We start from the raw sequence: 14,703 nt of genomic DNA on the forward strand, positions 1-14,703 counted from the left end.
CTGGACTTGGCCTCCGGTCATTCAGCTGAGAGGTCTCCAGCCACCGACAGGCACCCCGGGAGTCAGGGACCACGCGGTGGCCATGGCCCTGGGCTCTAGAGGCTCCCCCTTCTCCCAACGCCTGCCGAGTTTGGGGCGCGGACACCTAGTTGACGCAGCCTCCGTGGGTCCGGCCCCCTCGTGGCGGCCCTTAGACGCGGCCCCGTGTGGCCCGTCTCGTCCACTCACTTGTCCTCGCCCAGCCAGTCCCAGGGCGGGGGAGAGGGGTCGGGAGGTCTCTGACCTCCAGCTGTGGCTCCTCTGGGCCCAGAGGCCTGCGAAGTTCCCCCGACAAACTTCCCCTCCATACAAAGGCTGTAGGGGCGGTGACAAGTCCCCCCCCCCCAGGGAGAGGGGGCAGGCAGGACAGCGCAGGCCCGGGCTGGACCCTTGCGGGACCCCTCCCCAAGGTGGGGGGCAGCTCCCAGGTCAGTCTCCCCCGATGTCCTCCTCTTCCCAGCGTCCGCAGACAGAAAAGGAATGGAGTGTCCAGGGCTGAGCATCTCCTGGTGCCCTGTGAGGCGGGCACTGCCACCGGCTTTGCAGGTGAGGGACGAACCAGGTTAAGTGAATCGTGTGGCCTTGCCCTGCATCCACACCCGGGAAAGCCTGCATCCGAGCCTGGCGCCCCACTGCTGGACAACAGAGCTGCCCCACCTGTGCTCCCTTGGCGGACAGGTGGCCAGCTCAGCCCCTTCCAAGCCAGGCGGAGACCCCCGTTCACACCCCCCCATGTACATCAGACCCAGCCCCCAACACTGCCCTGGCCTCACCTCCTGCTGTGCTCTTCTCGCCTTCCTTGGCGCCTCAGGGCCTTTGCACCAGCCGCTTCCTCCCAGGTCTCAGCTGGCATGTCCCCTCCTCACAGAGGCCTGCCCTGGCCACCTGGCCTGAGGGCTCCCGCACAGCCTCACGGCACACTCGGGCCCTCCCCGGATGCTCCGCGCTTCCTCAGAGCACCGACCAGCCCATCATCTGTCTCCCCGTCCAATGGCAAACCCAGGAGGCTGCGCTCCCAGCCCCGCTGCAGGCCTGCTGCCAAGCGTGCGGATGAACAAAAGGCCCAAAGAGAAATCCGGAGGCTGCAGGGAGGCCACAGGCCCAAGGGCGGGGAGTTTTCCAGGGGTCAGAGCCCCTGAGCTGGTAGGTCGTGGGGCGGCAGGGCCTGGGAGGTGACCGGCCGGCCCTGGGGAAGTGCCAGCCATCCCTTCCCCTCACGAATATTTTTGGAGCATCTCCTGTGTTGCAGGCAGTACGTGAGGAGGGTGAGCAAAGCCCTGTGGGCCCCACGGGGCACGTGGTGACAGATGCTGACAGTGGGGTGTTTGTGGCCAAGGTGGCCTCTCTGGGGAGGTGACCATGTGCAGAGACCTGAGTAAAGGGAAGCCCTGCTGAGGGGGGCTGCCCTCTATCCTCCCCCCACCCCCGCCCCTCCTCCTGGTGTCCAGGAACAAAACCGTGTGTACTGGAGCTTCAGTCCCTCCAGAGCGACACTGAGGCCCAGAGAGGTATAGGAACCTGCCCAAGGTCACACAGCCAGTCAGGGACAAAAGTGCGGGAGAAGGAGCTGGGGAATTGGCCTGGGGGGGCATGGCTCTGTCCCCACAGACTTGTGGGGATGGGGGGGGTCTGACTAGGGACCATGGTTGCAGGCAGGGTGGGGACCACCCACACCCCTAGGGCAGCAGGACTCACTCACAGTGACCTCAACCAAGGGAGGGCTGCAATGGCCAGTTGGAGCACAGCAACTCTGGGCCACAGGATTGGTGCTCAGTTGGAAACAGGAACCTCACTGAGACTCTGCACAGTGGCCTAGTTGGGGAGGTAGCAGGTCCAGGTCTCCCAGAAGAAGGCTGACCACAGAGGGCAGTCAAGCCAAGACAGAGCCAGACAGACAGACACAGAGACTGAGAGACCGGACAGCCCAAGCCCCTGGATCCAACCTTGCCTAAAGCAGCTGCTGCATGGATTTCCTAGTTACTGGAAGAAATTCTCTTTGAGACTTGCATTTTCTCCTACTTCTCACTGGGGTCCTGACCAGTTGGAAAGAGTGTGCACATACATGTACCTGCGTGTCCGGGCACCTATGTGTGCAGTTGCAGGCCTTCTGTGAACACAGGTTAGGGTTAGGGTTAGGACTGCATCTCAGTCCAGCCATTCCTTACCTCATGTCTTTGCTTCTGAGTCATTCCAGGGACCCTTTGGCAGCTCTGGGCCACGGCTGGTGCCTGCCTCCTGCCTCGGTGTGGATGCCTCTTTGGGACACCCTCTGATAGCTGGACCCACCTCCAGCCTCTGCTCAAGGATGCCCCTTTCAGCGATGGACGCCAACACCCCACAACCGACAAACCCCGGCTCCTCCTGTTCTGCCACTTTCAACCCAACCTGTAGCTGCAGCTGTGACCTCATCCTTCCAGTCTCAGCTTTAACACCACCTCTTCCAGGAAGCCTTCCTTGACTGCTGTGGAGGATGGAGCTTCCTGTCAGCCCTACCGGTGGCCAAAGCCAAACTCAGGACCACGCAGGACCACTCAGACCCACCTTCCCCATCCCAGGCTGGGCTGGGAGCCAACCCCTCCACACAGATCTGGCACCGCTGAGCCACTGAGAGCAGGTGCCCCGATCCCACCCAGGAGAAAGGGTGGGACAAGCTGGTGTGCTCACTCCCTCCTTCCTAGTCAGAGAAGTCTTTGTCCCTACCCACGGCATAAAGTGCTTTGAGTGCTCCCAGCGGTGGGCCCCATCCTCCTTGGATGAAATATCTTGTGTTGGGGAGAAGCAAAGACCCAGACAGAGAGAAGAGTGCTCATGACAGGAGGTGTGCAGGTGAGAGGTAGGTGGGGATGCAGGAGATGGCAGGTGAGCCGGAGGGAGGGAAGAAGGTGCTGTGTAGTTCCCCTTCACCCACAGCCCTCCATCTATACATCAACCTCCATCATCTACCCCTCCATCCATCCTTCTGTGTTCACTCATCAACCACCAAGGCATCCTGAACCCAATGGCCCACCCACTATTCCTCTCCCTTCCAGCAACCATAACCAACAAGGCGTCATCTGTTGGTCTCCCACCATCCACAGATCACCCCATTCATCTCACCATTGATTCACAGCCCATCCCTTAATAATCAGTACACCATCCACCCCACCACCCATAACCATCCAGGTTACCAAGCCCAATCTCTCTGCCCTCCCACTCACTCTTTACCGTCCCATCTCCAACAAATTCATCCTCCACCCACTCACCACCATCCATCCCTATGTGCATCATACAGAGAGCCAAGCACCCACCTCTCCAATTAAACACAGCCATCTACCCCAGACTCATGCCTCCAGCATCCCCCATCCTCCATCCATTCACCCATCCTGTACTCATTCAGTCTATCCACCTGTCCATCCACCCATCCATTTATATCCAGTCATCATCTCTACTCTCATCCATCCGTCCACCACCCCTCTACCGACCATCCATTCACAATTCATCTGAATCCCAGTTGCCATTCATTTATCCACCATTAATCCATTCATCCACCATTCAGCTCATTTACCACCCATTTCCATCCATTCCATCCAAAATCCACAAGCTTTTTTCACCCACCATGCATCTCAACAAGCCATCCACCCGTAGACCATTTAACATCCACAATTTATCTTTCACCCACCAACCATCCATTTATCCAGTCACCATTCCATCTTCCACCCTTTACACTATTCATCCAACTACCATCTACCATCCATTGCCCATCTTTCCACAATCTACTCTCCTCTACCCATCCATCCACCATCTGTGATCATCCATCCATTTATCCATCCACCACCCACTAACATCTACATTTACCTGCCACCCGTCATCTGTCTACTCACCGTCAACCATCGATCCTCTATCCATCCACCGTCCGTTATCTCGCCATCCATGCGTCCATCTACCATCCAACACGCGTCGCTCACGCACTACTCATTTTCCATCCACTGTCACTCATTTACTGTCCACTTGTTTATTCACTCACCATCTCCCATCCATCCAATCCTCATCCATCCACGAACCAGCACAAATACGCTCCACCACTCACCGTGCACCCACTGTCACCCGCTCACCATTCCTCCATACGCGAGACACCAGGCGCCATCTACCTGCCACCATCCACAGTCCATCCAGCCCAGGAGGCAGGAGGGCCTGCTTGGGAGAGTGGACACCCAGCCCCACTAGGCGGGCAGACTGGGTGCAGCTCCAGCTGCATCTGGGGCAGAGGGGGTGTGGGAGCAGAGGTTGTTTACCCGCCGCGCCCCCAACAGACCCGTTGTTTTGGGCAAGTCGGTCCGACAAGCGCCCGAGGTCCTCAGGTCCTGGAGGGCTGAGTGTGTGGGAGGGAGGGGGGCGGGGCCGGCGCCTCCGAGGGGCCTAAGGGTCGCTGCAGGCGGGTCTGGAAGTAACTGTGTAACCTTCCCCGGCCGCCCCCGCCCCTCCCCGCCCGGTCACGTGGGCCCCGCGGGGCAAAGTCTCCCGGTCCGTGACGCGGAAGCCCGGGCGAGATGGGCGCGCCGGGCCGGGTCCTGCTGGGGCTGCAGCTCTGCGGTAAGAGGTGGGGAGCGGGGGACGCGACACACCTGGAGGCCAAGGGCCCCCGAGGGGCGGGCGGCGAGAGCTTGAGGGGCTGCGAAACCCGGCCGGGCCTCCAGGTCCCTCCGCGCTCAGCGCCCGCCGGGCGGTGCGGGAGGCGAGGAGCCCGGGCCAGACCTACGCCCGGACCGCGCCTGCCCTCGGGCGCTTGTCCGCCTTCGACGTGGGCACCGCCCCGGTCCCCGCCCGAAGCTCCGCCGCCGGCCTCCGTCCTCCCGGCCCCGAGGGCGCCGCGGACCCTCCCCGTCGCGCCCAGGCCGGCGCGTGTCCTCGGGGCCGGCCCCCAACCCCCGGGAACTTTAAAAACTGCAGCCCCGTCCCTGTTCCCCTCTCTTAAGCCCCTCGCGGCCCCCTCAGGACGCAGCTCCAGTTCAGAGCCCGTCTGGACGGGTCCTGCGGCCCCCCCCCGCAGCCCCTTCTACCTGGCAGAGGCCTCCGCTGCCCCATTCGCCTCCGTCCCTTGGTCGTCGCCATCCTTGCCTGGCCCGGTCCTCGGCTCCAGCGCGGGGCGAACTGGAGGCGGGCTAGGAGGCAATCTTGGCGGGCGTCCCGGAGGAGGGCACGTTTGAGCGGGCTCTGCAGATCCCGTAGGAGTTCGTCAGGGAGCGTCGTGGCCAGGCTCCTGCAGGGTCTGGTCCGACGCCGGGAGCGGGAGTGGCGAGGGCCTGTCTGGGCGAGGTCGTCCTCCCTGGGCCACTGGGGCGTCCGGGCGGGAACCCCGGATGCCGGGGGCCCGGGAGCACTCAGTCGCCCCCTCCCCAGCGCTGACGCGAGCCGCCTACAAATTCTGGGTCCCCAACACCGACTTCGATGCCGCCGCCAACTGGAGCCAGAACCGGACCCCGTGCGCGGGCGCCGCCGTCGAGTTCCCCGCGGACAAGGTGCCTGGCCCCCACTACTGGGGCCGGGGTGGGGACCGGCGTGGTCCGGGCCACTGGGAGCCCAAGGGTGGGGTCTGCTCGCTGATGCCGCTTCTGCCTGCAGACGGTGTCAGTCCTGGTGCGAGAAGGTCACAGCGTCTCGGACATGGTGAGGCCATGGTGGCAAATGGGCCCCAGGTCGGTGGGGGGCTGGTGGGTCCCGCCGGGGTCAATTCCATGACCCTTTCTTGCCTCCTGACCGGCCTGCACTCGCGTGGGGGACCCTGCAGTCCACTGGCCGTCAGCCTCTGGAGGGGCTTCGGGAAGGTCCGGGACCCACATGGGAGGGGGGGGACGCCGGTCCTACAATCCCAGCCCAGGCTATGCCCCAGCCTTGTTGGGGGGTGTGGAGGGCGCCTCTTATCCCCACTGCCCTCTGCCTCTGGCCCCTGCCCCCCTGTAGTCTGTCTTCTCCAAGGTTTGCTCTGGGAAAGCCCCCGCTCCCGCCCCACCAAAGCCTTTCCCTGTCCTGGTGCTTCAAACTCCACCAGCAGAATTCGAGGGGACCTTTTTCTCAAACTGCTTCACAGTGTGAGTTCCAGGGTGGGGGTCCTCACCCGGAGGCCGCTGGACTCTGTGGGTGAATAGGGGCAGTCCGGGGGCCCAGGCCTGGGACTCAATCTCTTGCCCAGATGCAGGATCTGGGGACCCCTTATTTCCACTTGGAGGCAGCTCGGTTAATTGATTGTTTTCAAAAGCGGCATTAATTCTGGGAGCCTGGCGCCACGTGGGGCAGGGCTGTGGGCGCAGTGGAGCCCCGCCCTCACCTGCAGCCTGGGAAGGGGGCATGGGGCAGGATGTCCCCGTCCCCGCAGATCCGGGGTCGGGATGTCTTTCTCACATTTGTCCAACCCAAAGACTAAGGTGCGGAGGGAGCAGTGAGGAGGAGGAGGTGACAGCAGAGCCGGGGAGGTAGGGGCGCAGCAGCTGCACCGAGGGGACCCGCCTCCGCAGTCCTGGTAACCAAGGCAACCAGGCGGCGGCCAGGAGCGAGCAGGGAGGGGTGCCTGGAACTCGCAGGAACCCGCGGGCAGAGGACTCAGCTGCGGGGGAGGGTGCCGGGACCTGGGGGCTCCTCCTGGCTGACTTCGTTACTTTGATGGTCTCCTTTGGAAGAGCTTGGGGATCCTAAAAGACACAACATTCGTTCATTCATTGTTCACTCGCTTATCGGGTCCCTCCATCTGCCCCTTCCTTCCCACGCCCCGCCGCCCAGACGCGAGCCCTCCCCCCGGCCAGAGGCTTCCGCGCGCCTGTACCCCTGCGCACGGCCCCGTTGGCCTCTCCCCCGCCTCCCCTGCCTCTCCTCCGCTCCGTGGGGTCAGCTCCCGGAGGACCCGGGTGGGAAATGACCAGGGGCCCAGGGACAGGGGGCCGAACGGACCCATTGCTGCCTGAGGCCCCTCCCACCCCCGCTGCACGCGGGTCCCCAGCGTTGTCGGCAGCTGAGATGTCGCCCTAGTAACAGGCACGACTGTCAGTGATTTCATTTGCATTTCTCTTGGTTTGGAACTTCCCTCCCTGGGATTTTTCTCTTCCTGAACCCTTCTCCCCTCCCATTTCTACCCTTAGCCCAGGTTTCTTGTTTGGGGGGAATCTCCTGTTTTCTACCCGTTAATGATTGTTGAGATACTGCGTCTTCTCACTGTGGACTTTGCCTGCGTTTCCCTTTGCTGATCAGAAACCCCCATTATTAATCTATCGAATGCAAAATCTGTTGCCTTATAACTGTGTTTTTGGTGTTTTGTTTAAGCATCTTTTTTCTGCTTCTCAGTCACAACCATAATCAACTATATATTCTGTCTATTAAGTCACGGCTTTGCCATCAGGGGCACATGGCTGAGTGGGGCACTAGCTAGGGAACCAGGCGTATTTTTTCCTCCTTGGAATGAGCCCAGTTTCCAATGCATGTCCTCCTCCAAACCAGCAGCCTTGCCCCCTGGCTTTGTGGCGCTGCGGTCACTGTTCATCAGCTGCCCAGTGAGGGCTCTCTCTGAGCTTTTCCTGCAGTTCCTTTGATCTTTTTGCCCGTTCTCCTGCCGGCCCCACACTGTCCCCACTCTGAGGCTCTGCCAGTTGTCTTAATATCCCACTGGGTAACTTGCCTTCTTCACCCCCCCTGTTACAAGGTTGACTAGTTCTTTGTGGATCTGATTGTTGCAGAGAGATTATAGTGTAGGTTTATCAGGTAACAACAGCACCAGCACCAAAACCCTGGAATTTGATTGGGAATGAATGATACCTTTATACAAGCAAGTCATCCATTCAAGAGCGTGGATTTTCTCTCCAGATATTTCAGATCGTTGGTCATAAAACTTTACTAGAGTCTTAAAACGGTCCACATGAGGTTTTGTGTAGTATTGGTTAATTTATAAATACTTTATAGTTTGGTTTCTATTGCGAATGGTGCCCTATTTTTAAGAATTATATTTTCTATTTGGTTATCTTTGTAAATAATGACCGTTGTTCCTCCTCTCTTCCAGTCCTAACTCCTTTTTTAATATATATATATAAATTTATTTATTTATTTATTTTTGGCTGCGTGTGGCCTTCGTTGCTGCACGCGGGCTTTCTCTAGTTGCGGCGAGAGGGGGCTACTCTTCGTTGAGGTGTGCGGGCTTCTCATCGCAGTGGCTTCTCTTGTTGTGGAGCACGGGCTCTAGGCGCGCGGGCTTCAGTAGTTGTGGTGCACGGGCTTAGTTGCTCTGCGGCATGTGGGATCTTCCCGGACCAGGGCTCAAACCTGTGTCCCCTGCATTGGCAGGCAGATTCTTAACCACTGTGCCACCAGGGAAGCCCCCCTAACTCCTTTATTTCTTTTTCTTTCCTTGTAGCAATGTCCAGGGCCTCTACCCCTATGTTAAACAAAAGTGACAAAATTAGGTATCCTTGTCCTGTTCCAACATGAAGAGAAGTCATGTCAGGTTTCTCCCTTGAGTGTAATGTTTGCTGTAGGGTTTTGTACATAAACTTTATTTAATTGTGGAAATTCTAATCTATTTCTAGTTTGCTGGAAGCTTTAAAAAAAATCATAAATATGTTGTTGAACTTTTCAGGTTTTTTTTCCTACATCCATTGAGATGTAGTTTCCCCCTGCCTCCTTTAGCCTATTAGTGAGGTTTTCTGAGGTTGAACCATCCTGGTAAGACTAATGTCCTCCTGGCACCTTCCTTCAGGTGCAGGTCAAAGTGTGCCACTTCTTCAAGACACTTGACTTCTGTCATACTGATTTTGCTGGCACAAGACTCTCCACTACCGTCTGCTGGGACACCATCGTACATACTGCAGGGAAGTCGTGATGGGAGCGTTACCTATCCCATCCTTCCTGCATTCTTGGGACATGAACCCTATGATCGCCATGTATTTTTAAAACACATTATTGGATCCAGTCAGCTAATATTTTATTTAGGATCTTTGCATTTGCGTTTATAACTCAACTGAGCCTATAATTTTTCTTCTTTTGTACTGTCCTTCATTTGGCTTTGGAATCACACTTATACTGGCCCCATAAAATGGGCTGGCAATTTTCACTCTTTTTCTGTTTTCCAGAACAACTTCCTGTAAGAAGAAGTTAAATTTTCCTTGAGGGTTTAGTATACCTCACCTATAAAAAACACTTGGACTGGGAATTTAGGGAACAGGAGGTCTTTGACTAACATTTAAAACTCTTTGGACTTCCCTAGTGGCGCAGTGGTTAAGAATCCACCTGCTTAATGCAGGGGACACGGGTTCGAGCCCTGGTCTGGGAAGATCCCACATGCCGCGGAGCAACTAAGCCCGTGCGCCACAACTACTGAACCTGCACTCTAGAGCCCGCGAGCCACAACTACTGACCCTGCGTGCCACAACTACTGAAGCCCGTGCGCCTAGAGCCCGTACTCTGCAACGAGAAGCCACCGCAATGAGAAGCCCGTGCACCGCAACAAAGAGTAGCCCCAGCTCGCAACTAGAGAAAGCCCGCGCGCAGCAACAAAGACCCAACGCAGCCATAAATAAATAAATAAATAAATAAATAAAATTTGAAAACAAAAACAAAAAAATCTCTTTAGGGACTTCCCTGGCAGTCCAGTGGGGTTAAGACTCCGTGCTTCCACAGCAGGGGGTGCGGGTTCTCAGGTTTGCGGGTTCATCCCTGGTCAGGGAACGAAGATCCCATATGCCACACAGTGTTGCCAAACAAACAAATAAACCTTTAATGCTTACTTGTCTATTCTAATTCTCTATTGCTTCTTTTTTAAAAAAATATTTATTTTTCTTTATTGTTTTGGCTGCGTTGGGTCCTAGTTGTGGCACGCGGGCTCTTCGTTGCAGCATGTGGGCTTCTCTCTAGTTGTGGCGTGAGGGTTTTCTCTCTCGTTGAGGCACGCGAACTCAATAGTTGTGGCTCACGGGCTTAGCTGCTCTGCAGCATGTGGGATCTTAGTTCCCCGACCAGGGATCGAACCCACATCCCCTGGATTGGACGGCGGATTCTTTACCACTGGACCACCAGGGAAGTCCCTCTATTGCTTCTTGCATCAATTTTAATATTTTAAAATTTTCTAGAAATTGGTATATTTCATCCAGGTTTTCAAGTTTGGCAGTCCTGATTTCTTAATCTTTTCAATACCTGTATCTTCCCTCGAACAAGTAAGTTCTTTACTGTATGTCCGTGCCCTTGTGGTCTCCCCGTCCCCCATCACATTTTATTCCTAGATTTAAACATTTATCAAGAGACAACAATAAGCTTCATCAAAGTATTTCATCACCCTACTTCCCATATCTCTTCTCAGCTTCTGTATTTCTTTCCTTCTTACTTTCTCCTAGCATGTTTTCAGGGCAGGTCTTTGTGTGGCAATCATTCTGAAGTCTTTTAGGCTTAAAGGTATTTTTATTATCTTTTAATATATGTAACATACTATTCTGGAGTGCAGGGCCGTTCCTGCCCACTGGTGGGCAGGGCTGTGTCTAGGGGTGTGTCTAGAGGTGGCTGCGACTCCGGAAGTCTTCCGGCAGCCTGTTCTGTCATATGCATGCATTGTTGTTGCTGAGAAACCCGATTTCTGAATTTTTTCCTTCCTGGGTGATCTGTTCTTTCCCTCTGCTGCTTTTAGAATGTTCTCTTCGTCTTTGATATTCATGAACATAGTGTTCTGTGATTTTCCTCATTTGGCATTCAATGAGACCTTTCAATCCGAGGTTTCCCAGCTTTCTTCAACTATGGAAAATTCATCTTCATTGTTTTTCAGATATTCCCCCTGCCCACCCTTGTATCTGAATGTTGGTGCTTCAGTGTTGGGCGGGCTCCCATCTCTCCTGGTTTCTCCCGCTCAGCCCTTTCCTGCTGTCTTTCAGCTATTACATTTATCATATAGTATGTACATCTCCCGCTTTGGTTCTTTTGAAAACCGAGTTCTTGTTCATGCTTCACACTGCTGGTACCCACCTCCGCCTCCTGAGGCGTATCGCGTCTGTCTGTCCGTGGCTCGTCCCCGGCGCCTGCAGGCGGGTTTCCCTTGCTGTCACAGTGCTGCACCCTCAGCTGTGGAGGTAGTTGGCCTGTGACCTTGAATCTCCCCAGTGTCAGCCTCTTGGTCAGGTCCAGTGCTTGGGGGACCGAAGAGCAGGCCCTACCGAGCAAGCTGGGACGCAAGGCTGGGCCCTGGGTGGCTGTCCCCTGAGATGTTGAACCCCCGTGACCCCTGCACTGAGCAGCTCCCCTGGTCCAATCCTCACCTTCAACCCCAACCCTGGCGGGGGCAAGGAGGAGGAACAGGGTCCTGGGGCTTGGAGCGGTGGCGGCGGGGGGAGGAGGGCCAGTCAGTCCTCCTTCTCCTGGCCTTCCCCGCTGCCCTACTTCCTCTGACACCTGAGGCCTGGGATTCTGTGCTGAAGGGGCTGCCCAGGCTGAGGGGGAGAGACGGGTGGCTCCAAGGCCCCACTACCCTCCCTGCTGCCTCTGGCACCCGCTTCCCCAACTGTAGCCCCTCCCCTCCCTCACAGGCTCAGGGCTGACTCCAGAGTCCCCAGCAGCTTGGCTTCCTGGAACTTACGAGCCCCGTGGATTGTAGTTTTTCAGGGGTGACAGGGGAGGGCAATGGCCCTGACAAGAGTCACCCTGCCCCAAACGCCCCACACTCCCAGGTCTCAGGCTAGCTCCTCGCTCCTTGGCTTGCAGCCCTACTCCCTGCGGCCTATCTGACCTTCAGGCAGGGCGAGGTGCCCCCAGGCCCTGACCTCGCCTGCTCACTCCGTGGTCTAGATTCTTCTCCCCAGGGACAGGGGGACCGGGGGTGGGCGCAGAGTGGGACCCTCTGATGCCCCAGTCCACCGCGCGGCGCCGCCTCGGCCTGCGCTTCCTACAGCTCTTGCCGCTGGACGGGGAATTCGTCCTGGCCTCAGGAGCTGGATTCAGCGCCCTGGACACCGGCTCGCACCTGGACTGTAGCACAGGTTAGGGGGCCGGGCCAGAGGCGGGGCTTCGAGGGGGCGCGTTCGTGGGTGGGGCCTGGAGGGGACGGCGAGGTCCGGGTTGGAGCGTGGCCGGGTTGGAGGGCGCGTTCTGGGCGGAGCTCAGGGTCGCGCGCTCGCCCAGGCGGCCCCGCGCTCTTCCGCGACCCCGACCGCTTCTGCTGGCACGACCCGCGCCTGTGGCGCTCCGGAGACGCGGCGCACGGTCTCTTCTCCGTGGACGCCGAGCGCGTGCCCTGCAGCCACGACGACGTCGTCTTCCCGTCCGACGCCTCCTTCCGGGTGGGTCTCGGCCCGGGCGCCGGCACCGTGCGCGTCCGCAGCGTCCGGGCTCTGGGCCAGGTGAGCCGGGCGCGCGGGCCGGGGCGGGGGCTGGGGTCTCAGCTCCGCGCCTTTGCCCGTCAGTGTCGCTCCCCGGAGCGCCTCCCACTCTGCTAGCCCGGTGGCTTCCGAGCATTCAGGTGCTGTCTCGTCCTCGGGCTGGCTCCGGTGGTCACCCGGCCACCTGCAGACGTTCACGCGCGACGAGGACCTGGCTGCTTTCCTGGCGTCCCGCGCGGGCCGCCTGCGCTTCCACGGGCCGGGCGCGCTGAGCGTGGGCCCCGAGGCCTGCGCGGACCAGTCGGGCTGCGTGTGCGGCCACGCCGAGGTGAGGGCGGCCCGCAGCGGGGTGGCTGGGGCACCGCGCGGCTGGGCCCGGCTCTGCGCCGGAGGTCGGGACTGTGCCAGGGGCCGCCGCGCCCCGCCGTCTCTGGCCCGCTCGCCTCCCCGGGCGCGTGGCCCTCTCACTGCGGTCTGCTCCTCGCCGTCTCCGCGCTGACCGCCGCTTCTCTGCTTCCAGGCGCAGCCGTGGATCTGCGCAGCACTGCTCCAGCCCCTGGGTGGCCGCTGCCCCCAGGCTGCCTGCCGAGACCCCCTCCGGCCCGAAGGGCAGTGCTGCGACCTCTGCGGTGAGCGCCCCGCCCGGCCCCTGCTAGCTAGGACGGCTTGGCCACCCTGGCTCGCCCCCAGCCTCAGTTTCCCTGTCGGGCCCGGACCCGCGGTGCTGACCCTCATCTTCCTGCTTCTTCAGGAGCCATCGTATCGCTGACCCATGGCCCGGCCTTTGACCTGCAGCGGTACCGGGCGCGGCTGCTGCACGCCTTCCTGGCCCTGGTAATGGGGCCGCACCCCGACCCGGGCCCCTGCCCTTCCGCAGCCGCGGTCTGGGACCACCCTCTCCGCAGGGATCCCCGGGCCCCACTCCGCCTCCTCCCTGAGGCGTCCACTCTCCGCCTGTCCACCGTTTGTCCCTGCCTCCAACGTTCCCGCAGGGCCGAGGGGCGGAGTCCCCGGGCCAACTCTGTGCCCCTCTCCAGCCCCAGTATCAGGGGCTGCAAATGGCCGTGTCCAAGGTTCCGCGCCAGCCCCGGCTCCGCGAAGCCTCAGGCGCGAAGGCGGACACGGAGATCCAGGTGGTGCTGGTGGAGACCGGGCCCGAGACCGGCGGCGCGGGGCGCCTAGCCCGGGCCCTCCTGGCGGACATCGCGGAGCACGGTAACCGCGGGCGCCCCCTTCCCAGCGCCGCACCTCTGCCCCGCCCCGCCCTGCTCGGGGCCGACTGAGCCGGCGCCCTCCATTGCAGGCGAAGCCCTCGGGGTCCTATCGGCGACCGCTCGAGAGTCGGGCGCGCCCGTTGGGGGCGGCTCGGCGGCGGGGCTGAACGCGCCGGGGCCGCGCGCGGGGCTGGCGGGCGCCCTGGCGGCCGCGCTGCTCCTCTTGCTGCTGGCGCTGCTGGCGGGGGCGCTGCTGCTGCGCCGCGCGGGGAGGCTCAGGTACGCGGGGCGGGGCCTCGGGGCGGGGCCTCGGCGCGCAGGCACGCGGGGCTCACGCGCGTCCCTATCTCCAGGTGGAGGAGGCGCGACGAGGCGGACCCCGCGCCGGCTGGGGCGCCCCTGGGCTTCCACAACCCTGTGTTCTACGCGGCGGACCCGGCGGAGGCGGTGAGGGGGCGCCCGGGGGCGGGGGTGTGGGACTTCCTGCGGCCGGATCCCTGACTACGCGCTCCCGCAGCTCCCCGCCCCGCAGCCGGACGTCGGGAGCTTCAGCCGCAGCTACTTCGTTAATCCGCTCTTTGGCGAAGCCGAGGCCGAGGCCTGAGCGGCCGCGGAACCGGCCCGGCCCCCCCACCCCCCCCCACCGGCGGCGGCGTAGGCCCTGCGGGATACCCCACCCTCCGCTGGCCAAGGACAGGTCGGCCTTGCTCAATAAAGGACTTTACTGCACCTGCGGTCAGCCGTGGACACACTGCTTCCTGCGTTGCCACCCCTCTGCCCCTGCCTGGTGGGATGGTGAGGGGTGGTCCTCAGAGCCTGTGCCGGCTGGCGCCTGGCCACCCGCCCAGGGCAGTCCTGGGTACTACCTGTAGGCTGGGGCGGTCCGAGGCTTCTGGTCTGCGAGGTTCCACCCAGAATTAGAAGGGGGCTGCCCCGGTTCTGGAGGAGCCCATGCAAGAAGCCCCTAAGGCTAGGGAGGGGACTGCAGCAGGGGGGACGGTGGGGAGCGGCAAATCTGAGTGAGGCGCCAAGGAGCGTGGAGAAGTGGGCTGCCAGGTGCTCCCCTACCTCATGCCAAGCTGCTCAGGCCCAGGGCCAGCCAGGTGGACCTGGACTTCCGGCAGACTGGGCTGCCCGGAAGAGCG

The 14,703-nt window shown here is 60.3% G+C and overlaps 1 protein-coding gene across 1 annotated transcript; it reads left to right on the plus strand.

Annotated features, from left to right (window-relative positions):
- The first annotated feature begins 4,526 nt into the window (after positions 1-4,526).
- Positions 4,527-14,235, plus strand: AMN (amnion associated transmembrane protein). Its single transcript, XM_057543106.1, has 12 exons — positions 4,527-4,608; positions 5,416-5,534; positions 5,638-5,682; positions 11,918-12,005; positions 12,148-12,365; positions 12,535-12,672; positions 12,865-12,973; positions 13,096-13,178; positions 13,382-13,559; positions 13,648-13,837; positions 13,912-14,005; positions 14,076-14,235. Exons 1-12 carry the CDS (start codon positions 4,566-4,568, stop codon positions 14,160-14,162), a joined length of 1,392 nt encoding a protein of 463 aa, XP_057399089.1. The 5' UTR covers positions 4,527-4,565; the 3' UTR covers positions 14,163-14,235.
- Positions 14,236-14,703: the final 468 nt, after the last annotated feature.

Source organism: Balaenoptera acutorostrata, chromosome 3, assembly GCF_949987535.1.
Source record: "Balaenoptera acutorostrata chromosome 3, mBalAcu1.1, whole genome shotgun sequence".
NCBI lineage: Eukaryota > Metazoa > Chordata > Mammalia > Artiodactyla > Balaenopteridae > Balaenoptera > Balaenoptera acutorostrata.